At 44.7% G+C, this 27,862-nt stretch overlaps 1 protein-coding gene across 1 annotated transcript; it reads left to right on the top strand.

Annotated features, from left to right (window-relative positions):
- Window positions 1–763: 763 nt before the first annotated feature.
- Window positions 764–24,983, top strand: SYDE1 (synapse defective Rho GTPase activating protein 1). The gene is made up of 8 exons (XM_089489094.1): window positions 764–914; window positions 7,398–8,129; window positions 12,037–12,762; window positions 14,812–15,029; window positions 15,823–15,949; window positions 18,003–18,163; window positions 18,820–19,048; window positions 21,142–24,983. Exons 1-8 carry the CDS (start codon window positions 818–820, stop codon window positions 21,576–21,578), a joined length of 2,727 nt encoding a protein of 908 aa, XP_089345220.1. The 5' UTR covers window positions 764–817; the 3' UTR covers window positions 21,579–24,983.
- The last annotated feature ends 2,879 nt before the right edge of the window (window positions 24,984–27,862 follow it).

Here is a 27,862-nt window from a genome sequence, read left to right as displayed (position 1 = left end):
CTCCTCATCTTCCTCCTTCCCCTCTTCTTCCTCCTCATACCTCCCCCTCCCCACCCTCCTCCTAATTCCTCCCCCTCTCCTTTTCCTTCTTCTTCCTCCTTCTCCTCTTTTCCTCCTTCTACTTCTTCCTCCTCCTTCCCCTCTTTTTCCTCCTCCTACCTCCCCCTCCCCACCCTCCTCCTAATTCCTCCCCCTCTCCTTTTCCTTCTTCCTCCCCCTCCTCATCTTCCTCCTTCCCCTCTTCCTCTCCTCCTCCTTCCCCTCTTCTTCCTCCTCCTTCCTCCCCTCCCCTTCCTTCTCCTAATTCCTCCCCCACTTCATTTCCTCTTTCTCTTCTTCCTCTCCTCCTCATCTTCCTCCTTCCCCTCTTCCTCTCCTCCTCCTTCCCCTCTTCTTCCTCCTCCTACCTCCCCCTCCCCTTCCTTCTCCTAATTCCTCCCCCACTTCATTTCCTCTTTCTCTTCTTCCTCCCCTCCTCATCTTCCTCCTTCCCCGCTTCTTCCTCCTCCTACCTCCCCCTCCCCTTCCTTCTCCTAATTCCTCCCCCACTTCCTTTCCTCTTTCTCTTCTTCCTCCTCCACTTTCTCCTCCTCCTTCCCTCCTCTTCCTCTCCCCTCCTTCCTGCTGTTCTCCCTCCTCCTCTTTCTTCCTCCTCTTCTTCTCTTCCTTGGCGGAGGGAGGGGCTGGGAGGAGGAAGCATGCCAGGAATGCGCCTGGTCGTCTTCTCCTTCCCTCTCAGCGCCTGAGCCTTGTGGGGAGGGAGGCGGAGGGCTGCTGCCTCTCTCTCTCTCTCTCTCTCTCTCTGGCCCTTGGCGGGATGCAGCCTCTGCTCAGGAAGACCTTCTCCCGCCTCAGGGCCAAAGAGCGCCTCGGGCGCAAGAAGACGCTGGCAGTGGCCGCGGCGCAGGAAGAAGGCAAGCAGCCCCAAAATGGAGCCCCTTCCCAGGGAGAAAGGGGGCTAACGGGGCTCCAAAGGGAGGAGGAGGAGGAGGAGGAGCCTTGGGGGAGTCCTTTTGGGCAGGAGGTAGAAAAGGAGGACGGGTCCTGGGAAAGGAGGACCCCTGGGCAGCCTGGATGTGCCTCTCAGTGCTGCTCCAAAGGGAGGAGCTCATGGAGGCTGTTCCCCAATCAAAGCTCCAAAGGGCTCCTAGCAAAGTCAATGCCTGCTTCTTAGTGATGCTCCAAAAGGAGAACGTTTAAGAACTCCCCCTGGTCCTGAAGGCTGGGGATGGAGGACGGGTCCTGGAGAAAAGGAGGACCTCGGGGCAGCCTGCAAAGGAGGAAGGACATGCTGCAATGAAAGCTGCCAAAGCCTCCTCCTAGCAATGCCAATGCCTGCTCCTTAGTGATGCCCCAAAGGGAGGGCCTTGGGGAAGTCCTCCTGGAGCAGAAGGGGGCCCTGGAGGACGTGTCCTGGGAGGTCCTCAGCCCAAAGGAGGGGAAGGCACTGCCAAATGGAGGCTCTCCAAGGGAAAAGGGAGGCCAGGAGCCAAGAAGAAGCTCCAGGCAGCCCTAGCAATGCCAATGCCTGCTCCTTAGTGATGCTCCAAAGGGAGGACCATTGGAAAGTCCTCCTGGAGCAGAAGGTTGGAAAGGAGGACAGGGCCTGGGAAAGGAGGACAGGGCCTGGGCACTCGGGGAAGTAGAAGCAGGGGGACCAGATCTCCTCAAATGGAGGGCATTCAGGTAAAATGGAGGACATGGCCAAAGGAAAGCTATAGACACTCATAGAACTATGAGTGCATGCATTTTGGAAGGCCTCCTGGAGCAGAAGGTTGGGATGGAGGACAGGTCCTGGGAAAGGAGGACCTCTGGGCAGCCTGGATGTGCCTCTTAGTGCTGAAGGACCTCATGGAGGACAGGCCCAAATGCAAGATCCAGAGGACTCCTAGCAATGCCAATGCCTGCTCCTTAGTGCTGCTCCAAAGGGACGGCCTTGGAGAAGTCCTCCTGGAGCAGAAGGTTGGGATGGAGGACAGGTCCTGGGAAAGGAGGACCTCTGGGCAGCCTGTTCTGGGAGGTGGGGGCAAAAAGGACTGTTAGGGTTTGAGGCACTGAGGCTGACATTTGGGCATTGAGTGCCTTCAGGTCATTTTTGATTTATGGCAACCCTAAGGAACACCTATCATAAGGTCTTCTTGGCAAGATTTGTGGTAGATATCGCTCCATGGGCAGCCCAAGATGCGGTCCTGTCACCACATCACACCACATCCAGAGCCCATTGGTCACTTGCAAAACTGCCAAGAGCCTTACTTATGGCAGCATGGCAAAGGCAGGCTGTTGCACATGGCATCAGAGCCACCCATGGTTGTGTGAACTGACCATCAAGACACATGGCAACAGATATTTCCTTGCTGGTCAGGGTGGGGTGTGGCGTGGGTCATACACTCATACATTTAGGGGATGCCAGGTCAGGAGCCAGCATAGGATAGAAGTTTGAGTGTTGAACTATGAACCTGGAGATCATGGTTCAATCCAGTCTGGGCATTATCAGCCCAATGGGTAACCCTGGCAAGTCACACTCTCTCGGTCTCAAAGGCCTCAGAAGATGGCAGTGGCAAACCTTCTCTGAAGAAACTTGCCAAGAATACCCTTAGGGTCTCCATAAGTCAGAAATGACTTGAAGGCATACAACAACAACAGGTTGGGGAAGGAACCAGGAACAGGGAAGACAGGCAAAACCCAGGACCTTTTCAGTGTTGGCATATAGAGCTAGCATGGTGTACTGGTTTCGGTGTTGGACTAGGAGTCTGGAGACCAGGCTTCGATTCCCAGCTCAGCCATGAAACCCACTGGTTGATCTTGGGCAAGTCACACTTTCTCAGCCTGAGAGGATGGCACTGGCAGACCTTCTCTGAACAAATCTTGCCAAGAAAACCACATCAGTTGCCATAATTTGGAAACAAATTGAAGGCGCCCAACACCAAACAGTGCTAGTAAAACTGTCTTCCAAGGGAGACTTGGTTGGAACTGAATTTGCCATCCTTTTGGTGTTAAGTAAATACCTTTTTACTATATCCAGGGGCTTTTAGCCTCTTTCTGATTAATGTTAATTGTGGCTATTTCTCTCCCCCTTTCACTGCCTTTTAAGGCTGTGGTTCTAACATTTGTATTATAGTGTTATGCTTTTATGCTTCACTGCAAACTAACCTGAAAATATTGAAAAGCTGGGTCAGTAGTAACAATAGCAGCAGCAACCACAGCGACAATTATACAGTTGGTCCTCTGTATCCACTGATATTTTGTCTATGAATTCCAGCATCCACAGCTTGAAAATATGCAAAGAATATACAAATTCCAAAAAGCAAACCTTAATTTTGCCAGTTTATATAAGTGGCACCATTTTCCTGCCCCACTGTATTCAGTGAGACTTGAGCATCCCGGGATTTTGCAATACACAGGGCATCCTGGAATAAAACCCCAAGGGTCATCTGTGGCATAGATATCAGTATCTGCAATCTTTCTTTTGGGAGTACATCATTAATATAATAATCATTGTATTTTATTTTAATGTGTCACTTTTGTATATTTTTAATTGTAGTGTGAGCTGCTTTGCATCCCAGTTTTGGGGGGAAAGTGGGACACTACTACTACTATTACTACTACTACTAATAATAATAAATCATGATTCTATGAATAATCAATAATCTGATTGCAAAATGGCCTCGTACACTCATGATTATTTGAATTTGTTGGTGTTGTTTGTTGGTGTTGCTGATTTATGGTGACTTTAAGGCAGGTTTTCTTGGCAAGTTTCTCCAGAGGGGGATTGCCATCGTCATCCTCTGTGGCTGAGAGAGAGTGACTTGCCAAAAGCCAGTGGGTTTTTCATAGCCGAGCGGTGATTCAAACCCTGCCCTCCAGAGTTTCATGCTGGCTCTTGATTATTTCAATACTGATTCTAATAATAAAGAAGTAAGCAGCTACCAACTCCTCCTCCTGATGTCATTTGACAAAATACAGCGGGCCTTTGGTGTCTGCTGGAGTTTGGTTCCTGGATCCTCTGTGGATACCAAAATCCGTGGATGCACCATTAAATACAATGGCATAGCAAAATGGTGTCCCTTGTATAAAACTGCAAAATGAAGAAAACATTCAGGGATAGCTATGTTGGCCATATAGCAAATCCAGTAACATCAAAAACCCACCAAATAGGAATACCTTTTTTTGGGGCCACGCGAAATACTCAATATAAATGTTGTAAGCTTGTAACCATCAGGCAGGATGTTGAAAACCATAATCGAAGATGTTAGTCGTAGGCCTGCATTTTGCTGTTTCTGTCTCAGTTCAGATAGTATGGAGGGGTATCTCTTGCAGGCTGGCACATGCTGGGTCTCTAAGTGGATATTAAATGCAAGTCTCTAAGTGGATGTTAAATTTCCTGGTTTTTTAAGAATCTCCCAGTAACCACATGGCCAGAAGGAGGGGGTGCCAGCCTGCAAGAAATACCTCTCCATACCATCTGAATTTAGAAAACAAACAGCTAAATACAAAAGCTCTTCAATTATGGTTTTAACACCTTGCCTGATGAAGAGACTAGTGGAGCTTAGAAAGCTTGCAATATGTATATTGTGCATTTTGGTTGGTCCAATATGTCACTGTTTGTTTTTGTTTGTTTGTTTGTTTGTTTGTTTGTTAATGTTATTGGAGTGGCAAAATGAAGGTTTGCTTATTGGAATGTATACATTTTTAAAATAATTTCAAACTATGGTGGCTTGAATCGGTGGATTAAAAAAAATCTGTGGATACAGAGGGCTGGTTGCGCGTCTCAAAATAGGATCCTTGTGAAGAAGATCAAACCATAACTTCCCTTCTCCCTAAATGGGGATGGTTGTGCTGCTGTTTCCCTCCAGCCTCCTTTGCTGCCCAGCTGTCTGCTCTGTGACTGTGGCATCTTCATTCCTGAGCTTTGCTGTCCAGAGCAGTTGAATTTACTCCGGGTCCTACAAAGGGAGCTCTGTGTCTTGGCCGGGGAGGGGACTGTACAGTAAACAACAGGAAATCCAACTTGGCACCAGTTCTGAGCAGCTGGGAGCTTGGAAGGGACCTCTCAGCCTCAGCTGCATTTGCAGGCCTTGGTTGCATGTCTTTAGGCCTGAGCCTGGGCAGATATTGTGGGGCTAGGGTCCCTCCAGAATTCTCTTCCCCACATTGACTCATTGCTTTCCCTCCTCCCTTCTGCCTGGAGAAGAGGAAGGCTTCCATCAGCTCCTAGCATATTTTTAGCCATAAGTAAACTGCAAAGACTCCTGCTTATAGAATCATAGAATCCTAAAGTTGGAATTTTAGGGGCCACCTAGTCTAACCCCACACTTTTGCTATGCAGGAACTCACAAACAAAGCACCCCCAACAGATGGCTATCCAGCCTCTGTTTAAAGACCTTCGAGGAAGGAGACTCCACCACTCTCCAAGGGAGTGTCTTCCCCTGTCAAACAACTTTGACCATCAGGAAGATCTTCCTAATGTTGAGGTGGAATCTCTTTTTCTGTAGTTTGCATCCATTGCTCCGTGTCCTATTCTCTGGAATAGCAGAAAACAAGCTTGCTCCATCTTCAATATGATATCCCTCCAAATATTTATACAGTACTATCGTATCACCTCTTAACCTTCTCTTCTCCAGGCTAAACATACCCAGCTCCCTTAGTTGCTTCTCAGAGGGCTTTATTGTTTCCATACTCTTCACCATTGCTTCTTGATCCATAGCCCCAGTTGCCAGGATGTGTAATGTGAATGGACAACAAATCAGGGGAGAGTGCCTCTGAGCACCTGCAAATGGTCTGTCTTACCTCTAGGAAGTTTCCGATTGATTTCTTTCTGGCACTCTTGAGTCATGGGCAGATCATCATGCTTAGAAATGAAGAGGCCAACCTGCTGTTGGGAAATGATGGTGAAAATAGTATGGAATAGTAGTATGAGTGCTGGACTAGAGACCAGAGTTCGATTACCAGCTCAGCCATGAAACCCATTGGGTGACCTTGGGCAAATCACACCCTCTCAGCCTCAGGGAGTTTGGCAAACTTCCTCTGAACAAATCTTACCGTGAAAACCCATGATAGGGTTAGCATAAGTTGGAAAAGATTTGAAGACACACAACAACAGCATGGTGTAGTGGTTTGAGTTTTGAACTAGGAGACTGAGAGACCAAGGTTTAAATCCCAGTTCAACCATGTAAATCTGCTGAATAACCTTAAGCAAGCCACACTCTCAGCCTCGGAGGATGGCAGTGGCAAACCTCTGAACAAATCTAGCCAAGAAAACTCCATGATGGGTTCACCTTAGGATCCCCATAAGACAGAAATGACTTGAAGGCACACAACAACAACAACAACAACAAATGATCTTTGTACCTAGCCCTTCTCAACAGCCGACTACAGCATTTTGGGCCTGCTGAAGTTTCCAAACAGTTTCCAAAGGCAGCCCCATGTCAATGGGATGTCACCACAGCCAGATCTGACTTCTCAAGGAACAGGTGCAGCTTGCACACCAGTTTTAGCTGTCCAAACATGCCTTTGGCCACTGCTGAATTTCAACCCTCATTGTTCCTCACCATTGGCTGTGCTGGCCAGGTCTGCAACCCAACAACATCTGGAGGGCCACAAGTTACCCACTCCTCTCACAGACCCATGCTCTAAACTGGATACCTGGTAACTAAATGTTCCCTTTCCCAAGCATCCAAAGAAAAAGATTCCACAACTTTCCATTCCCAGTTTGCAAAGACATTTTTATTCAAGCTTTCCAACTAGGCTTACATTGAGGACATATCAGTCAATTTGGAAAAGCTGCTGATGTAGTGTTTTGAGTGTTGGACTGTCACTCTGGAGACCAGGGTTCAAATCCCGGCTCAGTCATGTAAATCCATTGCGTGATCATGGGCAAGTCACACTTTCTAAGCCTCAAGTTTGCTTTGGGGTCACCAGAAATCAGAAGCAACTTGAAAGCACACAACAATCAGTTTTAATGTGGTGGCTTTTATATATATTTAATATTTTATTGTTAGGCTTTAGTTCATTCTTTTTGCGAGGTAACTTGGATTCCACTCCAGGAGTAAGGCAGCATGTCAGTGAAGTGAAATGGAATGAAATAAATACTTTGTGGACAACATCTCTCCCAACATAGACTTCTGGGTTTTACAGTGATTCCTCCAATCCATGGATTATTTATCCACGGATTCAACCATCCATGTCTTTAAAATATTTCAAAAAGATAAATTACAACAAGCAAACCCCCATTTTGCCATTTTATATAAGGGACACCATTTTACTGTGCTATGATGGGGCTTGAGCATCCATGGATTTTGGTGTCTATGTCCTGGAACCAAACCCCAGCGGGTACCAAGTTCCCATTGTATAGTCCAAGTAAGTAACTTTCTTTTTCTTTCTGTTTCTGTCTTCCACAGATTCTCTGTCAGAGCCACCAGGTGCTTCAGGGTGTGCTGTAGGTCTTCAGACGGTAGGATCTCTCCCGTGGGAGGATGGATGCACCAAGAAAAGCACCACTATCACAGTGTCAAGGAAGCAGAACTGGGCCAAGTTCACTTGGAGTAGTCAAGAGGATTCTCACAAGAGGAAACTGGGCCAGAGTTCCTCAAGTACTTCAAAGGGACCTACTGACCAGGACAAGGTGCCATCCCAAGAGAGCCTACACCAGGTTGGCTTGGTGGCAAGCGGGCCCAAGGAAGATACTGAAGTGCCAGTAGGCTACATGGAGTCCTGCAGCTCTAGCCTTATTAGTGCCAAGTGCAGCAGCCAAGGTGCCTACCTGCAAAGCCTGGAGAGAAGCAGCCGCCATTGGGTGCTCTCTTCGGGGAAGACCCAGGGCATGGAAGAAGTAACAGCTACCAGCTCCAGCATTGAGTTGAAGGAGCCTCACATTCTCTGCAACAACGAGGGGGAGATCTGGTACAACCCCATCCCAGAAGATGAGGACCTGCAGCCCCCCGGCTTTGAGAAGAAGTGGGAAAGTGGGACCAGGAAGGGGAAGCCAGTGGAAATTAAAGCTGGATGGGAAGATATCTGCCTAGGAAGCTCACAGCAAGCCAGGAGAGATGGTTTCCAGACTTCACCAAGTCAAATGAGACCAGCCAAACAAGCTGAGGAGATGAGCAACCCCCAGCCCCAGGCTTGTGGTGGTGAGAGTTAATTCTTCTTAAATGGTCCCCACATTTCTTATGGGAAAATGAGAGATGTACTCTGGAGTTGTTGTGGAACAAACTGTTGATAAGCTGTGCTGTTGTTAAAAAGGCTTTTATTTCTCCTGTTGACACATTTCGGGAAGAATCATAGAGTTGGAAGAGACCACAAGGGCTATGAACTGCAAGACCCTCCTTCAAGAGCTATACAATTACAACATTATAAAGTTTATACATTTATTTTTTTGTATCATACATTTTTATTAATTTTACAATAAAACAACATCAAATAAACATTACCGAATCATCATAGCTGCCTTAACATCACTCTTGCCAAAGTTTTCCTATTTTCCCCCACTTTTTTTTCATATTGTTGGGTTGTTTTCCCTATACATGGACAGTCAGTCCATAGTTGCCAAATCATTCACTTTAATCTTCCGTTCTCCTAGAGTAGGTATTATATTAGTTTTCCAGTATTTCGCATTTATCATACAGGCTGCCGTAATCATATACAGGATTATATTTTTCTTGTCCTTATTTATTTGTTCTTGTGTAATGTTTATTATATTCAATAAGAATAGCTCTGGTTGAAACGGAATGTTTTCCCCCCAATAATTCATGGATTACCTTATGTATATTTTCCCAATAAGTTTGTACTTTATCACATTGCCATCACATGTGATACATGGTTCCTATCTTCTCATTACATTTCCAGCATTTGTTCTTATTTTGTTTTTTCATTTTAGCGAATCTGGAAGGTGTCAAATACCATCTATAAAATGTTTTGTAATAATTTTCTCTTAAATTGTTACCATTAGTGAATTTTTTTATTATTTCTCCATGAGCTTTCCCACTTTTCGAGGGGTATTGATTTAGTTATGTTTTTCATCCACTTAATCATGCTTTCTTTAATCGTTTCTTCTTTAAATTCTATATCAAACAATAACTTGTACATTTTATTAATTGATTTTTCCTCTTCCATTATTATTTTATCAAAGTCTTTATTCCACTTTTTAACATGTCCTTTTTAAAGTCTTCTTTTATTTGTAAATATTGGAACCAGTCTACTACTAGGCCTTCTTGTTCTAGCTCTTCCTTTGTTTTAATTTCTATTTCGTCTTTTGTTCTTTTCAGTAAGTTTCCATAGGTAATCCAAGATCTATTATGCATCCTTTCTTTTTTATGAAAGGCTTCCTGCAAGGAAGCCCATTTAGGTAATTTGATATAGAAGTGCCTCTTATTTAATTTTACTCTATATAAGGCTCTCCATATACACTGCATATTAAATTCTTTATCCTTTTGCGCTTCCTCATAGCATAATTACGCATGCCATCTCCTATTCAGTTTTGCTCCTTCTAGTTCTAATAATTTTTGGTTTTCAAGTAATATCCAATCTTTTATCCATAAAAGAGCTGAGACATTATAATATAATTCCAAATTTTGCAAGCCTAGTCCTCCATTTTCCTTTCTATCTTGCAGTATGGTAATCTTTATTCTAGGTTTTTTTGCCTTGCCATATAAACTTTGTCAAATCCTGCTTCCAGGTTTTAAATAATTATCTGTTTTACAATATTGGAAGTGCCTGAAACATAAATATCATTTTAGACAAAATCATCATTTGAACTGTAGCAGTTCTACCCGTGAAAGTTGTTGATTATCCCATCTTGTAATATCTTTTTTGGTGTTTCTCCATAGTGGTTCATAATTGTTTTTATATAATTCCTTGTTATTTTTCATGATTATAACCCCTAGATATTTCACTTTTTTTATTAATTGGAATTCCGTAATTTTTAAAATTCTTTCCTCTTCTTCTTTCGATAAATTTTTGGTTAGTATACCATTTTTACTTTTGTTGACTTTAACACCTGTGATTATTCCAAATTTTTCTAACGATTCATCCAATTTTTAAATACTTTTGACTGGATTCTCTAGAAAAATAACTATGTCATCTGCAAATGCCCTAAGGCTGTATTTGCACTTGCTTATTTCTGGTAAACATATTAATTCCATATTTCTTATTTTGTTCAGTAATGTTTCAGTCATCATTACAAAAAGCAACGGAGATAGAGGACATCCCTGGTGTGTTCCCTTGGTTGTCCTACAGTTAGATGTCTTTTCCCCATTCACAATTATTTGAGTATTTTGTAGTTTGTAAATATTTAATATTCCATTCAAAAATCTTCCTCTAATTAAGTTTATACATTTATTGACAAAGGTTATATATATCTATTAAAATTATTTTTCAGAAAAGGTTTTACATGCCAAATGCTTAACAAACCATCAGTTATACTGTTTCTACTTGTTGTTCATATGCCTTTTGTAATAGAATCATAGAGTTGGAAGAGACCACAAGCGCCATCCAATCCAACCCCCCTGCCATGCAGAAACTCACAATCAAAGTACTCCCTGTAACATATGGCCATTCAGCCTCTGTTTAAATACCTCCAAAGAAGGAGACTCTATCACATTTTGAGGGTGTATGTTCTACTGTCGAACAGCTCTTACTGTCAGGAAGTTCTTCCTAATGTTGAGGTGGAATCTCTGTTCCTGTACTTTGAATCCATTGCTCCAGGTCCTAGTCTCTGGAGCAGCAGAAAACAAGCTTCCTCCATTCTCAATATGACACCCCTTCTAATATTTAAACAGGGCTATCATGTCCCCTTATAACCTTCCCTACTCCTCCAAGCTAAACATACCCAGCTCCCTAAGTCTCTCTTCATAGGACTTCATGGTTTCCAGACCTTTCACCATATTAGTTTCCCTCATTTGGACACACTTCTCAACATCTTTTTTGAATGGTGGCGCCCAGAACTAGACACAGTATTCCAGGTGAGGTCTGACCAAAACAGAATAGAGTGGCACTGTTACTTCCTTTGATCTAGATGCTTTATTCTATCAATGCTTTGCACTGGCCTTTTTAGCTGCTGCATCATACTGTTGACTCATGTTCAACCTGTGGTCTGCTAAGCCTTCTAGATCCCTTTCACATGTAGTCTTGTTACGCTAGGTGTTTCCCATCTGTGCATTTCATTTTTCCTGCCTAAGTGCAGTACCTTACCTTTCTCCATGTTGAAATTCATTTTGTTAGCTTTGGCTCAGCTTTCTAATCAATTAAGGTCAATTTTGATTTGCAAAATGGATTAAATGAGGCTGACTATACACAGCATTGCAAGATATAATCATCTATTTAATGGTGTTGCTCTTTCCTTGGAAACAGAATCTCACTTTTCTCCTAGTGTGGGACCCAATGCAGAAAATGGGGTCCCCCATTGGCCTTTTTTGTGGGAAGCCTTGGCTTCTCTCTCTTGTCCCTATTGTTTAATGGAGTGACTCTGGAACCCACTTCTTCCTTTCTGCCCCATGCTCTTGGACATTTCAGCAATACAGTAGGCCCTTGGTATACACTGGGGTTTGGTTCCAGGACCCCAATGGATACCAAATCTGTGGAGGCCCAAGTCCTATTAAAGACAGTGGCATAGTGAAATTGTGTCCCTTATATAAAATGGCAAAATCAAGCCTTGCTTTTTGGAATTTAGATATTTTTTGGAATATTTGCAAGCTATGGATGATTGAACTGGTGGATAAAGAATCCATGGATATGGAGGGCTGACTGTATGCGTCAGGGTGACCACATGTCCTCTGTTTTTTGGGACATGTCCCACATTTCCACTTTGTGTCCGGGTAGAATTCCAACATGTCCTCCATTTTACGCATGACTAAGAAGCATGAATGTACCATTTATATTAGTATTTTTAGCTTTTATTTGGTAATGTTCTACATTTTTTTTAATGTTCTGTATTTTGCGATGCCTTATCCTCCTTGTTGGTGATGACATCTGGTCACTCATGCCCACCCATAGGGCAAGTTGCAGTTAGTTTGATTTGTCTTATACAGTTTCTCTCCCCAGGAAAGATGCTGTCTGCAAGCACAGATCCTGAGGAAAAGGCCACATTCCCTGTTTCAGGGGCCCAGAGTCCCATCTCCCACAAGAAGGTCCACCATCTTGGTAAGGCAAAGTCTCCTGGCCCAGTGAGAAGTCTCTCCATGAAGATGAAGAAGCTACCAGAGTTGAGGAGGAAGCTTAGCCTCCGTAGTTCCCGTCCCCGAGGACCAGAACCAGAGGGCGGCTCATCCCCCAAGGAGCCGGGCAGCGTCATCAGCCGCTACCACCTAGACAGTAGCGTGACTTCTCAGCAGCTCCAGGCTCGGGGCAAGGCTGCCAGCAAAGGGGGCTACTTGAGTGATGGCGATTCTCCAGAGCTCCAGGCCAAAGCTGAGACCTACCTGGGGCTTGATGATGGCTCCTTCCGTCCTTACAATTTTGCTGAGCAACCTGGCTGCTTTCAGCATCTCTCTGGCCTTGTCAGCATCCACCTATTGGGGGTGCAAGACTTCAGGCCCCCCAAAGCTGAAGCAAAGGAAGCCTTCTGTGTCCTCCAAGTAGACTCAGTCAACAAGGCCCGCACTGCCCTGCTGCCTTGCCAGGAGGCTTTCCTCAGCCTCAACCACTCCTTCCAGCTGGAGCTTGAGGATTCCCAGCTCCTCAAAGTTGTGGTCTTCTCATGCGATCCTGCAGTGGGGAAGAATCGTGTCTGCTGTCATGGCACCATCATTTTACCCCATGTTTTTCAAGGTAAGGTGGGACACATGAGAGAAAGGATATGCTGAAATTCAGGCATGGGCAACCAAGACGTTTTCAAGGGAGACAGAAAAGTTTGGTCAGGTAGGAGGAGAACAGGTAAAAACATCTTAAGGCTGGTCCCTTGAACATCCCCGCGACAGTGCTTTGATGTGCTATGGGGCCAGATCCTTACCAGTAAGGTAGATCAACTGTTTGTTGTGTGCCTTCAAGTCTTTTCTGACTTACAGTGACCCTAAGGCGAATCTATCATAGGCAAGATTTCTGGTCACCCTGGAAGGTACACTTCTTCCCTGCTAGGCCAGCACTTTCCCTGTCTTACCCATTAGTGCTGTTGCTACACAGGTGCTCAGGGAGAACGAACTGGTGTAATGGATTCCTATTGCTAGTCGTGAAGTGAGGGAATGAATGCTGTGGGTCATGGGAGCCTCAAGAGCAGGTCAGAGATGAGAGGTCCTGACAGATGGGGTGGAATGGGGGACAGCAGATTGAATTCTAGGTACAGGTCCTGTTTCCTGTCCATGGTGCTGAATCATGTGGGTACCTCCTGGGGTGGACAGAGACAGGTTGAAGAGAAGAGGTGCTTGTTTTGACCTCTAAACAGCTTGGATCCAGACTATGTAAAGGACCATATGTCCCTATACAAGCCAGCTTGAGTGCGAAGATTTGCAGCAGAGGGCTTTCTCTCCTTCGCAGATGTGGCTGATGAGGACTCGGGGGAAAGCCTCCTCCAAACATTTTGTTTAGGCAGGCTGTTGGTGGATTAATTTTACTTCTGTTGTGCTGTAAATGCTTTATGGTTTTTACTAGTTTCAACTATGCTGTTGTTAACTTATGTTTTAATATTAGGAATATTTAATTAGTTTTTAACTTTTGTAATCCATGTTTTTATTTCTGTCTTTTAAAATTATTGCAGCCCACCTTGAATCCCATTGTGGGAGAGAGGTGAGGTATAAATCATTGAAAAGGAGCTAGTTAATTGTGATCTAGACAATGCTGCTGTTAGGTGGATTTGTAATTGGCCGATTGACCGAACCCAAAGGCTCTCTTCAAGTGACTAGAGGAGTGTCACACGGATCTGTACTGGACCCTGTGCTATTCATCATCTTTATCAATTACTTGGATGAAGGAATAGAAAGCATGATGATTAAATTTGCAGATGATACCAAACTGAGGTTGCTAATTCTCCAGAGGACAGTATCAACATTCAAAACGACTTTGGGCTTATTAGGAGGTTAGGCTAAAGCTAACAAGATTAATTTCCACAATGGCAAATGTAAGATCCTACACCTAGGCAGAACAAAATGAAATGCACAGATATAGGATGGGAGATACCTGGCTAGACAACATTTTCATGTGAAAGGGATCTACAGACCACAAGTTGAACATGTGTCAATAGTGTGATGTAGCAGCTAAAAAGGCTCCTACAATTCTTGATTGCATCAATAGAAGTGTAGTGTCTAGATCAAGGGAAGTGATAGTCCCAGTCTATTCTGCTTTTGTCAGGCCTCATCTGGAATTCAAGAAGGATGTTAAGAGCTGGAGCATGTGCAGAGGAGGCAACCAAAATGGAAGCTGTGAAACCCTTAGGGAGTTAGGTATGTTTAGTTTGAAGAAGAGAAGGATCAGATGTAATATGATAGTCTGTTTAAATATTTGAAGGGATGTCATACTGACGATGGAGCAAGTTTGTTTTCTGCAACTCTAGAGAATAAGGCCTGGAGCAATGGATTCAAACTACGGGAAAGAAGATTCCACCTCAGCATTAGGAGGGACTTCCTGACAGTAATAGCTGTTGTACAGTAGAAGATGCTCCCTCGGAGCGGGGTGGAGTCTCCTTTTTTGGAAGTCTTTAAACAGAGGCTGGATGGCCATCTGTGGGGGGTGCTTTGATTGTGTCTTCCTGCATGGCAGGGAGCTGGACTGGATGGTCCCTGTGGTCTCTTCCAACACTACGATTGTATGATTCTGTGAAATAAATAAATAATAAGACACACACCCCTGCAGTCTTCACAGCCTCACTCTGTTGCTCTTCCCTCCCAGGTTGCAAAACCCAGCAGTTGGCAATGCAGCTGGAGCCACGAGGGCTCCTTTACGTCAAGCTCACCCTGGTGGATCAGTGGGACCCAGCTAACAATGACTGGGAGCCACAGGTGTTTGGCGTGAAACTGAGTCAGCTGGTGGAAAGGGAAGGAGCTGCCATCAAAGTTCCCCTCCTGATCCATAAGTGCATCGCCCAGATTGAGAAAAGGGGCTTGAAGGTCAGTGCTGTTCCCCCCAAGTGATCATTCACCTCTCCCCTGCCCCTCAAGACACAGGATGGTCCACAGAGGATTTTGGGGACATGCATCATCTGTAGATCTCATCTTTTGGCCAGGATTTCCCCCTTTCTCTCAAAGCCAAAGTCTGTTTGTTGTGTTTTAGCAAACAGCCATTACACACAAATATATAAGAAGAAAAGAAAATCTGCACAAATTAAATTACTGATAGTCAGTTTTCAAGGGTCAAATCATTTTCCATACCCTTTGCCAATCTTGCAATCATCACATTTGTAGAGCCTTAACAAGAAATTTGGGTGTTCTAAAAGATACAAATTTCTTTACATCAGGCAACAGAAAACAAACCTTTTCAAGAGATTAACTTCCCGTAAATGATTTTTACAGAGGATAAATATAGTTGTTTCTGAGATCATTATAAACAGGGCATTCAAGCAGCACACGAGTTAAACCGTCTGTTGAGACAGAATTACAGCCATATACTCTGTCTTTGTCTCAGGTTTGTAGCATCGTTAGGAATGGAGATGCCTTTTTTTACCTATGGCTTGACCTCCCCTATCTGCATCCCTCCAGATGTTTTGGTGTATACAGTAACTCTCATCACAACCCTGATCCAGGCTGGCTGGGGCTGATGGGAGTTCTAGCCAAAAACCCTGGAGGCCAGGTTGGGAAAGTCTTCCACAGATTCTTCAGGCAACCAAAGAGCCCTCTTTCCCCTGTTCTGTTTTCTGGTGAAGATACCTGTTTGTTCAAGCAATGGGCTCTGCTTTCTTTGTAGGTTGTAGGTCTGTATCGCTTGTGCGGCTCAGCAGCAGTGAAGAAAGAGCTACGTGATGCCTTTGAGAGGGACAGTTCTGCCGTGGTGCTCTCTGAAGACCTCTATCCAGACATCAATGTCATCACAGGTGAATGACCTCTGTCCAGAGGTATTCTTTGCTCAGTGTCCACCAGTGCCATTACCATTCAGCTCCTTGTGGGTCCTGATGTACAGTGGAGCCTCCTGGGCATTAGAAGGAGAGTTGCATCTTTGATGCTATGCTTCTTGTTTCCTCCTAGCTAAGGAGAGGGGTTTGGTGAAGCCAACGTCTTTTTGTACTTTTTTAGAGCATCGTTTCCAGAATTTGGTCTTCCTGTTTGGGGGATTCTGGGAACGGTGCTTCAGAAAAGTAAGATTTCCAAGCTCCAAACAAGCATTGTACCGCACATCAGCCATGGAAGAAATGAAGGCAGAGGCTGTGTCAACCCAACAGGAGGTCTTTGCTGGTAGGCTGATTCATAGCTTGCGTTCCTCCGTGTTGACAAGACTAGGGGAACGGAAACCGAAGAGGACAATGCTCAGAAAGTTTATTCAAGTAATTGAGAAGAGAGAGAGGAGGAGGAGGGGAAAATGTCCGTCTTCTGCAATATTTTTGCTTTATGTAAAGCATGAGTGGGGTCAAGATGGGCCTTCTGCAGGAAGGAGATCCAGATTCCTTCAGCAAGAGGGAGCCCCATTTTCCCTTCCCTCTTTCCACAGCTGCCTCTGACCCACAGGATCTAGACTCAGTGGAGGTCAAAGCAACTTCCTTCCATCAGGAGGTGGTTTGCAATGCAAGGGGCTGATCTGTAAATGCAAAACAGTTTTAGCAGCATAAACAGACACATTTGGGCAGCAACAGTGAGGTGTGGAGTGAGTGCAGGACAGCAACCATTTAATAGTAGTCTGGCCAAGGTGTGGGTGGACATTCTTTGTCAACAACTGCGAAGCTTTTCTGTGTCCTGGCCCTTTGCCTGCATCCAAAGGAGCAGAGGCTGGGAGAATGCTGACAATTCCTGTTCCTCTTCCAAGCTGGTGGCCTCTTTATCTCTCCTGGGTGATTGCTTATTTGGCTGCTCCCCTTTCCATATCTTTTGGAGGATGGAGGAAAAGTGAGACATTCTTGGGTCAAGCTATGCTAGTAGAACCAGCAAGGACATTTTGAGTTGCACACAGCTACTGGATTCAGATAGAGACACTGCTGGATGGCTGTTCTGAGAAATCCCAAAGCTCTCCTGGGCTGTCTTGAAAAGCACATTGTCCTCCTCACCTTATTACCTGCCAGAACAGATTCAAGAACTGAATACGCTGTCTGAATTTAAAAGAGCATTAAAGACCAGTTTCTTTTGGCAGGCTTTTCCAGATTATTTTTAAATTGTGAATGTTAAATTATGAATTTTACATGGGAATTATTTTAATATTACCTTATTTGTCCTTTTAAATTGATGTGTGTTTAAAATGATGTCTTTTTAACAGATGTTGTTTGTCTGTTAATTGTTACTGTTCCCTGTCTTGATCCATGAGGAGAGGTGGGTATGAAATAATAGCAGCAGCAGCAGCAACAACAACAACAACAATTTTCTCTGCCCTCTAAAGAGGAGCAGGTCTGAGGGAGCAAAAGGGCCAGGCATAGGATGTCTTCTCACAGTATTTTGTCTGGACACTGATATACCCACCACATACTTCAGTCAACACATCCACCATCTATCCAGTTCCACCCTTTGTGTGGCAGGTTTTTGCCTGAAAGAGTTCTCCATGCCAAGATTGCTGTTGTTGTGTGCCTTCAAGTCATTTCTGACTTAATGGTGACCCTAAGGTGAACCTATCATGGAGTTTTCTTGGCAAGATTTGTTCAGAGGAGATTTGCTATTGCCTTCCACTGAGGCTAAGAGTGTGTGACATGCCCAAGGTCACCCAGTGGGTTTCATGGCCAAGGGGGGAAATGAATCCTGGTCTCCAGAGTTGTAGTCCAGCACTCAAACCACTATGCCACACTGGCTCTTTTCATGCCAGGATAGGTTGCTTTAATATATACTCAGGTCTTGCTCTCTCTTGTCCACCCATGTGGTAGTAGCCCCCTCTCATATGGACTGAGGGTATACCCTGGGAGGCTAGCTGTGGTGGTCTTCAAATGGACTATTTGCTGCTTTCCATCTTCCCAGGGATCCTGAAGGACTATTTGCGGGAACTACCCACCCCTCTCATCACCAACCCACTCTACCAGGTGGTGCTGGAAGCCATGTCTAGTCGGACAGAAGGGCAGGAAGCTAAGGAGACTTCAGCAACAACAGTGCTTCTGGATTGCCTGCCAGAAGCTGAGAAGGTGAGGACTAGACACAGAAAGAGAATGGCTTTGGTGGTGCCATCTTTCCTGCATTTTTCTGATGAACTTAGCTTTGTTAAAATGCATTCTTGGCTTGCAAGAGGTTTATAGAGCTCTGAGCAAGACATTGTACACTACATACAAACCATTAACTGAATCTACTTTTAAATTATTCCTCTCATTTGTCCACTGAGCTGAAATTAAGGGAAAATCTCTTTCAATTTGCACTGTGTCCTCAAGCAGCCCATAGCCTAACAAATTTGCTGTCTTTTCCCCTCTGAGAAACTGGTGGAAAGTCTTGTCTGCTGCTGCTCCTAGGAAGAAATCATATTTCCCCTCTTTGCAATGAAGACAGGCTGCCAAGTACACACATTTCTCAAAGGGGAACAGCAGACACGGTGTTATTCAATTGGCTTTTTAATAATGCTCAAAAAGGAGGATGTTTAGGGATTCTTCCTGGACAGAAGGTTGAAATGTAGGACATGTAACCCCGCTTTGATCCACCGGAAGAGACGGGGAAACATAAATAATTATTATTATTATTATTATTATTATTATTATGTCTTGGGAAAGGAGGGTGTCTGGTCACCCTGCATTAGACCCATGTGGATCAGGGTGGGCTGATAGAAGTTGGTTTCCTCCATTTTATTTTTTAGGCCACACTGACCATGCTGCTGGACCACCTCAGCCTGGTTGCGTCTTTCCACACCTTCAACCGCATGAATGCCCAGAATCTCGCTGTGTGTTTTGGACCCGTGTTACTGAGCCAGGGCACAGGGGGTCCAGGGGCCCGCAGCCCCAGACAGCGACATCACACCATTGCCAGCACCATGGACTTCAAGCACCACATTGAAGTGTTGCATTACCTGCTTCAGGCTTGGCCAAGTGAGTGAACCCAGAGTGCCGGGTGGTGGGAGGCAAGGGAATAAGAACTCCCTGTAACACACACGCAGGGGATACCCACCCAGAGGCATGCAGCGTTGTTGACTTTCTCTTACTGGCTTACTGCTACCCAGAGGCATGCAGTTCTATGGGGTTTCTGGCTTTTTCTTACTGACTACCCAGGGACATGCAGTGCTACGGGGTTCTTGGCTTTCTCTTACTGACATACAGGCTAAGCAGGCGCATGCAGTGCTAGGATTTTTCTGGCTTTCTGTTACTGGCTTACTGGCTACCCAGGGCATGCCGTGCTAGTGGTTGTTGGCTTTCTCTTACTGGCTACTGGAGGCATGCAGTTCGGGGGGGGGGGGGTCTTTTACTGGATTACTAAGGATTGCAGTGTTGTTGGCTTTCTCTTAAGCCTTGCCATAACTGGGGCTGTTGGGCACTTGTTAGCCACACAGTGAGGTTTTTATAGTGAGCTATGGGCAAGATAAGCAATGTGGAGGATCAGTGCAGCATTTGGCCATTCCCTATATTGTATCAGGGGTTATTCAGATGTCGTTTTATAGCGTGACCATATAAATAATCTTACGCATTCCAGTTTTGTTGTTCACGCTGTTGTTTTTATTGGAACCACATTTCTGTAAATCTCTGTGAGTGCTCTTGCATTTACTGTGAATAAAGATCGAGTCAACAATGCGGATGTATTCAAAACACGTTCAAGGAGTTTTATCCCGTTTTATCCAGGGTCTGTTTGCATTGTTTACTCACACAGTCAACATTGCAAATATTTTAGGGAAAATGTAGGGTAATTTAAGTTTCCCAAGGCCTCAGCATTTAGAAAGGAAACAAAAATACTGAAATATCAAAAATGTCAAAGTCAAACCTGTTAGGGTCTAGTTTTAAATTAGCAGAGTGGCACAAATGTGCCTTTGTCTAATTATGGATGCAGCCACAGTCTGAAAATCCAAGTATATATTCATTTATTTTCCACTTCCTGCATATATTTGTTGATGCCCCCAATAATTGGGGAAGCTAGACTTCCCTCTGCAGAAGATATGCTGATTCTTCCTTGGCAAGGGGTGTTCTTTAGTTTGTTGGACAGTACTGGCCCTCATGCTTTGTGCCAACATTCCTGGGAGAGAATGATGGGCCGGTCATTTCCTGGATCTCTAATTTGATCCAGGCCCCAGCCCTCAAACCCTCTGTCAATGAAACAGCTTATCCAAACAAAATAAAAAGGAATTAGGGCTTTGTAGAAAGCGCTCTCTTGTCCGAGCTCAGCAGTGAAAAGCTTTACAGATCAGACAGCGAAACTTCTAGGAGGAACTGAGACCCTGCTTCCATTGATACAATAATGAGGCATGGGCTCTTATGCAGCTGCCATAAGTGCAACATGAACTAAACAGTGATGCTGAAATGAATACCATATTGATGGTTGTTGAAACTCACTCTAAACTGATATTTTTCGCCTGACAAAGTTACGAGAACTTCTAGTACATGTGGGTCTACAGCTTTCTGCATCACCACATTGCAAGCTTATAAATTTCTGGTTTGTGCTAATAAAGTTGTTCTGCTTTGCTCCTGCCGGGAGCTATTCTGTGCAGGAGGGGATAGAATCATGTTTTCAAACAGACTGAGAGTCTGAACCGTAGTCCACATACACTCGTATACTTGGGGTGGTCATGGTGGGAACTGATATCTCAGTTCTCCCCACTATTTATCTGCCACATTGAGGTAGTTGCAGAGCTTGGCAAAGAGTTACAGTCAGCCCTCTGTATCCATGGATTTTTTAATCCATGGATTCAAGCATCCACACTTTGAAAATATTTTAAAAATGTATAAATTCCAAAAAGCAAACCTTCATTTTGCTATTGCATTTGTATAAAATAGGACACCATTTTACTATGCCATTGTATTTAATAGAACCTGAGCATCCGTGGATTTTGTTATTCATGGGAGACCTGGGAACCAAACCACAGTGGATACCAAGGACCCACTGTATAATCCAAAATGTAATTTCCCTCAAGCTTTGTTCCATCTCCCTTGGCATCCCACATCCAGTCCTGCCTAACTTGTTTTTCCTTTGTTCTTAGTCCCACGCAGGAAGACAGAGGAAAAGCATCCCTTGCCCCAACGCCAGTGCCGGCCTTCCCTGAATTTGCCGCTGTTGCAAACTACTGTTGTGGCCCGGAGCCGCCCCCGAGGCTTGGAAAGTCCCCCCAGCAATCGCTATGCCGGGGATTGGAGCGTGTGTGGTCAGCAGTTCTTGGCAGGACCCAAGCCAGGGGTCGGGGACACGGACTACGATGAAGTGGCTGGGAGTGAGAGTGACAATGATGAGGAGAGGAATGAAGAGGAGGCATTAAGGGAAGGGCTGGCACACCACAGCCGGACCGTCTTCATGGGAGACTTTGCCTTGGTGGAAGAGCAGGAAGCTCCCTTCAGCCCGAGGCTCAATCTGAAGGACTTTGATGCTCTCATCTTGGATTTGGAGCAAGAACTCTCCAAGCAAATTAATGTCTGCCTGTGAGCAAGATAGAAGAACCCTTCTTCTGTTTGTGAAACTCAGGCATTCCTGTTCCTGAGACTTTATCAGTATTCCTTCTGTTCACGGTACTTTGTGCCAAGTGAGCAGCTCTTATTATTTTTATTTTTATTGTTTTGGTTTGATTTCTTTGCCCAGTGGTGAAGAGCCAGGGTGTGTGCTGTTGCAGATTGGCTCTCAGGGTCCAGCCACTGAGGACTTTTAACCTCCCAAGGAGGGAGTGACCATTTGCAACCCAGTGGCTTGTTTCTATGTTTCAGTATGTCCAAGGAAGAAAGGAAGCGGTTGACATTTTATTTTAATTTGCTTGAAAAAGTGATATCGAATAAGTATTATTTATGTAGCACACTTTCCTAATCATTCAGAGCACTTCAAAAAATCCTTGAAGGTGGGCCTGTTTTCTTATCCTCCCTTGTTATAGACAGGACCCAGGTGTGTGGCTTCCCAGCTGTGGCTGCTTGATGAGTTAATGGCTTGAGTTGTGGTTCGAACCAATGGCTCATCGCTCTTACTTTGTCCACTGTGCTGAGAGTCAGCTGTAGGTCTCAGTGGGGTCCTTGACCAAGTACTTTCAACCAGCCCCCCTTCTATGGGAGTGAGCTCTGGTGGGCTCATCTGGGAGACACAGTGTTCTGGTAAGCACTGGGATTCTGGGAGCCACCGTTTCAGTTGCCCATAACACCCCTGACAAAGCCCAGGAGCTCCTGGAAAATTTAAATGGTGGCTCCCAGGCCAAGCTATCCTTTGCTCACTGGAGCATTTGAAAAACACTTCTTTAGAAAGATGGGAAGATCTCAGTTTTAGATCCAGCCAGGGTATTGTATGCAGAAACCAAGCCTCATCTTGTAGCTTGGGGCCTCTTTGGCTTTTAAAACGTGTTACAATACCCTTTTTAAAATGTTTGACTGTGGTGCTGGGAGGGCAGTGCCTTTTTCTTCACCTCTTTCCTGTGTGAAGGATACTGGGAAAAGCCAGCTGTGTGAAACACCAAAGTCTTGGCAGCCTTTGAGCAAAACAGGGAAGCACAACCCTGATTGGTGCCTCTCTGCATCTGAAGCCTTAAAAATAGAGCTCGGGAAATTCAGTCATTTTTGCAGGGGAGGGGAGGGATATTAATTCCCAGAATCTCTCCGCTAACTTGGTTGCTTTAAACACATATTGCCCACAGACAGAATTCCCTTTTTGATGCCTTGATGATTCTCATGACAGTCCCTTCTGTGTGACGGGATATTCAGCATCGTCTCCCTCTTGCACTTGCTTTCTGCATTACTCTGCAGCACAAGGTTTCCTCCTCTTGTTGCAACTGCAGCATTTGCTGTGGGCTGGGTGACCAGATGCCCTCCTTTCCCAGGACATCCTACATTTCAATCTTCTATCCAGGAGAAATTTCAAAATGACCTCAATTTTGAGCACGACTAAGAAGCATGCATGAATGTCCTACATTTTGCAGTGCCTTGTCCTCCTCTGAAGTTATGACATGGGGGGATGAGCATATAACATTTTGCAATATTCTGGGAACTCAGAGCCCCCCCAGGACCAGCTTTTAGTACCTTAGGTCCAAAACACAGAAATAATCCAGTTTGAGACCACTTTACCTGTCCTGGCTCAGGAGGACTAGAGAATCCTGGGAGCTGTAGCCCCAGAGCTCTCTGATAGAGAAGGCTAAATGTCTCAGAAAACTACAGTTCCCAGGATTTCCTAGCATAGAGCCAGGGCAGTTAAAGCAGTCTCAAACTGGATTATTTCTGCAGTGTGTTTTAGACCGCAGTCAGCTAAAATGTGAGCCCTCTTTAGAAATATAGCAACATCTATTCCTGAAAAAATGAAAAGGAAAAAAAAAAACCTCTGCAGAGAAAAAAAGGAAAGAAATAGTGTCCACAACACATTTCTCTATGGAAAATATCAAAATAACTGTGTACCCTTTACTTAGTTGTGTTCAGATTCCAAAATGGCTGTTACAGAGTATTTAGGTCCATAAGAACACAGAAACAGACCATTGTGAGTGGAGCGTCAGAAGTAACCTGCTGCCAAGTTATTTTGTAGGAACATCCCTGCCCTGCAATAGGGCAATAGCTCTTGGCACCAGCAAAGCAACTGGGTGCAAGAAGGGGAGAAATATGCCTCATTCTGTTGTTGTTGTTTTTTCTCAGCAAGAAGGAAGGAAACTTATAAGTCTCTGATGCTGTAGGGCTAACTACATGTAATATTCATATGTAAAGTCAGTAGAATGCCCCTTTTTTGGATAGAAGAAGCTGCTTCCAGAAGTGGCAGCTGGGAGCAGCCTGAGAGTGCAGAACTCTATGCCTGCCTGTTCTTTTGGCACTCCAAATGTTGGAAGCCATGAAGGGGCGGGTGTACAGTAGTGCAAGAGTTAAAGCCTCCACTTCACTGCCCCTTAGTGCCTCCTGTCAGAATGGTATTTCCTGTACAAAAATGGGTTGTTGGGCTCTTGTTTACATGCATCTTTGTGTAATGTATGGCTTGCCCTTGCCTCCCTCTATGCCAGATGCTGGGCCCTTCTAAGGGATTAATTTCACTCTAGTTCATAATAGTTTCCACACATTTCTTTGACTGAGAAACTTTCTAAGTGAAGAAGGCAGCATTCTGCTTTAATTGTAATCCACTACGTTAGAATAAATCTGTAGCACCTTCCTAAGCGCTGTTGTGCCACCGACCTTTGCCTTGTAAATCCATTTTGCTTTAAGTGAGAAGACATGTACTTGGGAGAAAGTGTTTCTCAAGGGGTCTAACTCACAAAACTCTGTAATGTGCAATATGTTGGTTAAGTTATCTGTATGGACTGCAGCTCTTCAAATGCTTCAGCATGCAGGGAGTTGTAATTCTAAAAGGTAACTTTCCCCAGGTCTGCATATGGTTGAATTAACTAGGATCCTGTGCCCTCCATAACAAGTGTTGCAGCATCCTCACAAGTGCTGTTTCCCTAAAGCAGCAGCCAAAGAGTGAGGGCAAGAAAATCATGAACGTGATGATGTGCTATGTATTCCTTCTAGTAGATGTTATGTTTCAACAGTGAGGGCATGTTCTCTGCAACAAAGACTTGAGTCCTTAGTGTGTCAGCTACATCATGATGGACCAGAGTCTCTGCAGGAGAAGCTCTAGCTCTATTTTACAGAGGGCTATGGGAGTTGGTTGATCCCCTTCCCATTTGTGAAAAAGGAAGCCCTGTCAGGAGTATTACAGTTTTTAAGTGTTTGTTTCTACCTTTCTACTTGCAGTGCCATTTTCAGCTTGCACTTTCAGCTCTAAGTTCTTAGGGCATATAACCACAGCCAACCTAACGGAGCAACATGGTACAGAGGATATGGGCCTTTTAAAAAAAAACAAAATGTGTATGTCCTCATGGACAATTAAAATATCTGTGAATATATAAACCTGATTATTGTTGCCTCTTGCCTTCTGTCCTCTATCGATATCGATAGCACATTTTTGGAGCCTTGCCTTGATCATGTTTCGCACTATTCACACTGCTTTTTGCCTTGAGTAGACTCAATGACCCACTGGAATTTACCTAGATGTTGACTCACTGTTCACCAATTGTTTGGATGGGTCTACTCTAGTTGGAACTAACCAACAGGATGGCAGCCATTGTGTTGCCATTCTGAAACATGGCTTAACATTTGTAAGACCTCTTAGCATTCTGCTATACAAAATCCGTAATTCTGCTCTGGGCATGTCTAGCTTTGTTTTCTTAAGCCAGTGTGTAAGAATCATCAGATAATCCTGGACTGTGTCATTTCATTTTAAATGTCCTGCCAGATTAAAAGTGCTTCATGTCTATGCATCAGCATAGAGATGGTGACGCTAAACTCTTCTGGGTTTAATAGAGATGGCGACATTAAACTCTCTCATGAGGGGCTTTGTTTTGTTCCAGTGTAGGGGGACATTAAAAAATGAGTTGCATAAACCTCACACAGATGGAGCTCCTTACAGAATGGAGGTAGTGGCAGTAACATTGGTGTATTCTTTCACCCCTTGTCCTGGCTCCCAAAGCTGTTCTGAATGTTTAGAAGACCCTCAAGAAAAGTGAGCAACATGGCACTGATGGCTGTAGAGGAAAAGGAGGATCAGTGATGTTCTCCTCACTCCTTTATATTAGAAGAAGCATCATGTGTGAACATAGAGAATATTCATACAGTGGAAGCAGGATCCAACCCTTAGACTCACCCTCTCCTCATTCTGAAGTGGTGCAAACTTGAACTCATTGTGCATAGTGTTTAGATCTCATCTATGGCCTTGTGACACTTGCATAATGTGAGAGGTGCAGGCTATTTTGGAGAAGTCAGGGTAACTACTATGCTACTAAGATAAAAAAGAGAAGATGCCCAATGTCTCATGCAAAAAAGAGAAAGTGTTTATGTTGAGAGCCAATACCACCTTGGTGCAAACTTTGAAGTTATTTCTATCAACAGAGATACCTCACTTCACACAGCTTATGACTCCCAAGCCATTATGAATCAATAAGATATAGTTACCCTTTGGTGACAGTGGTTGGGTCTGCTACCATAAATGCACACTGGTACATACACTTCAATCATTTGTAAAGGATGGGAGTTGAATGATTTTATATAGAGGCTCTGTATTACTTTTGGCATTCCATAAATTTTTTGTCATTGTAAAACATAAAAACACAAGGGGGGAAAAACTCAATTCATGGAGGATCCTAGATTTGCAACCAGGTATTTTTTAAATCTTCCCCAAAACAAGATAGCAGCCCATCCCCATGTTTGAGCAAGAACTCAAAGTCATTTCATATCTTTCTCATGCCTAAGAACAATTTTAAATTGTATGGCAAAAATAAAAAGTTACAAAATCACATAAATACACATTTACAGGATAGTATTTTTAAAAATACTACCATCAACAACTGCACATGAACAAAGGATCCTTGGCCTGTTACAGACAGGCCAAAATAAAGCTGCCTCGAGTCACTTTGGAGGTATGGTATTTCAATGATGCATGTGTCCTAAGAGTCTAAAAGCCGCACCAAAGCCACGTTCCAGACCTAAGGACTGGAGTGCAGCTTTGGTGTGGCTTTTGGACTCTTAGGACTCATGCATCATTGAAATACCATACCTCCAAAGTGACTCGAAGCAGCTTTATTTTGGCCTGTCTGTAACAGGCCCTTGTTTATACAGGATCAAGTGATTTAGACCTTATATTAACAGCCATATATTTAGCTTCATGCTCTACAGTTCAGTTAACATAACAAATTTGTATCATAGCTACAAAGAGGTTTATCACACGGAGATTTGTAGAGCTTTTGCAGCTCAGTTCCGACGTTAGTGCGGGTCCAACGATGCGAATTCACGTCATAATGTGAATGTGTTTTCAGACGCGATTCCTTTCTATGGGAGCTGCTTCTGTCGGGCTTCCGCAGTGAATCCAAAGTGACTCCTCATTTTGATGAATTCCAGAAAAAGGGAATTCACAGAATTCGCATTCAAGCTCACTTCGCTTTCACATCGAATTGGTCTGGTGTGGAAAACCACTCCAATGTCGCCTCCCCCGTGGCCCCCTGTTTCCTGCTCCATCATTTCCCTCCTCCTCCTTCACCCCATCTCCTCCTCTCTGCCACCCTGCCACCTAAACCATCATGCCCTGCCTTCTCCTAGACCTCGATGTGCTCCCCTCCTTCACCCTGCCACCTATCCCATCATCCCCTGCATCCTCCTAGACCCCAATCTACTCCCCTTTCACCCTGCCACCTATCCCTTCATCCCCTGCGTCCTAGACCCCAATCTGCTCCCCTCCTTCACCCTGCCACTTATCCCATCATCCCCTGCATCCTCCTAGACCCCGATCTGCTCCCCTCCTTCACCCTGCTGCCTATCTCATCATCCCCTGCATCCTCCTAGACCCCGATCTGCTCCCCTCCTTCACCCTGCTGCCTATCCCATCACCCTCTGAGTCCTTCTAGACCCCGATCTGCCGCCTATCCCATTATCCCCTGCCTTCTCCTAGACCCCGATCTGCTCTAGTCCTTCACCCTGCCTCCTATCCCATCATACCCTGCGTCCTTCTAGACCCCGATCTGCTCCCCTCTTTTACCCTGCCACCTATCGCATCATCCCCTTCATCCTCCTAGACCCCAATCTGCTCCCCTTCTTCACCCTGCCATCTATCCCATCATCCCCTTCCTTCTCGTAGACCCTGATCTGCTCCCCTCCTTCAACCTGCCACCTATCCCATCATCCCCTGCATCCTCCTAGACCCCGATCTGCTCCCCTCCTTCAACCTGCCACCTATCC

This window comes from Sceloporus occidentalis, unplaced genomic scaffold, assembly GCF_023333645.1.
Source record: "Sceloporus occidentalis isolate IW3139 unplaced genomic scaffold, rSceOcc1.0.p SCAF_1, whole genome shotgun sequence".
Classification (NCBI taxonomy): domain Eukaryota; kingdom Metazoa; phylum Chordata; class Lepidosauria; order Squamata; family Phrynosomatidae; genus Sceloporus; species Sceloporus occidentalis.
This window is presented reverse-complemented; position numbering and strand designations above follow the sequence as displayed.

Coding starts and splice junctions, on each gene's coding strand:
- SYDE1 (XM_089489094.1), top strand. CDS start 818: ATGCAGCCTCTGCTCAGGAAGACCTTCTCCCGCCTCAGGGCCAAAGAG. Junction 8,130..12,036: donor CCAGCCCCAGGCTTGTGGTG/GTGAGAGTTAAT, acceptor TTCTCTCCCCAG/GAAAGATGCTGTCTGCAAGC. Junction 19,049..21,141: donor CCTGCTTCAGGCTTGGCCAA/GTGAGTGAACCC, acceptor CTTTGTTCTTAG/TCCCACGCAGGAAGACAGAG.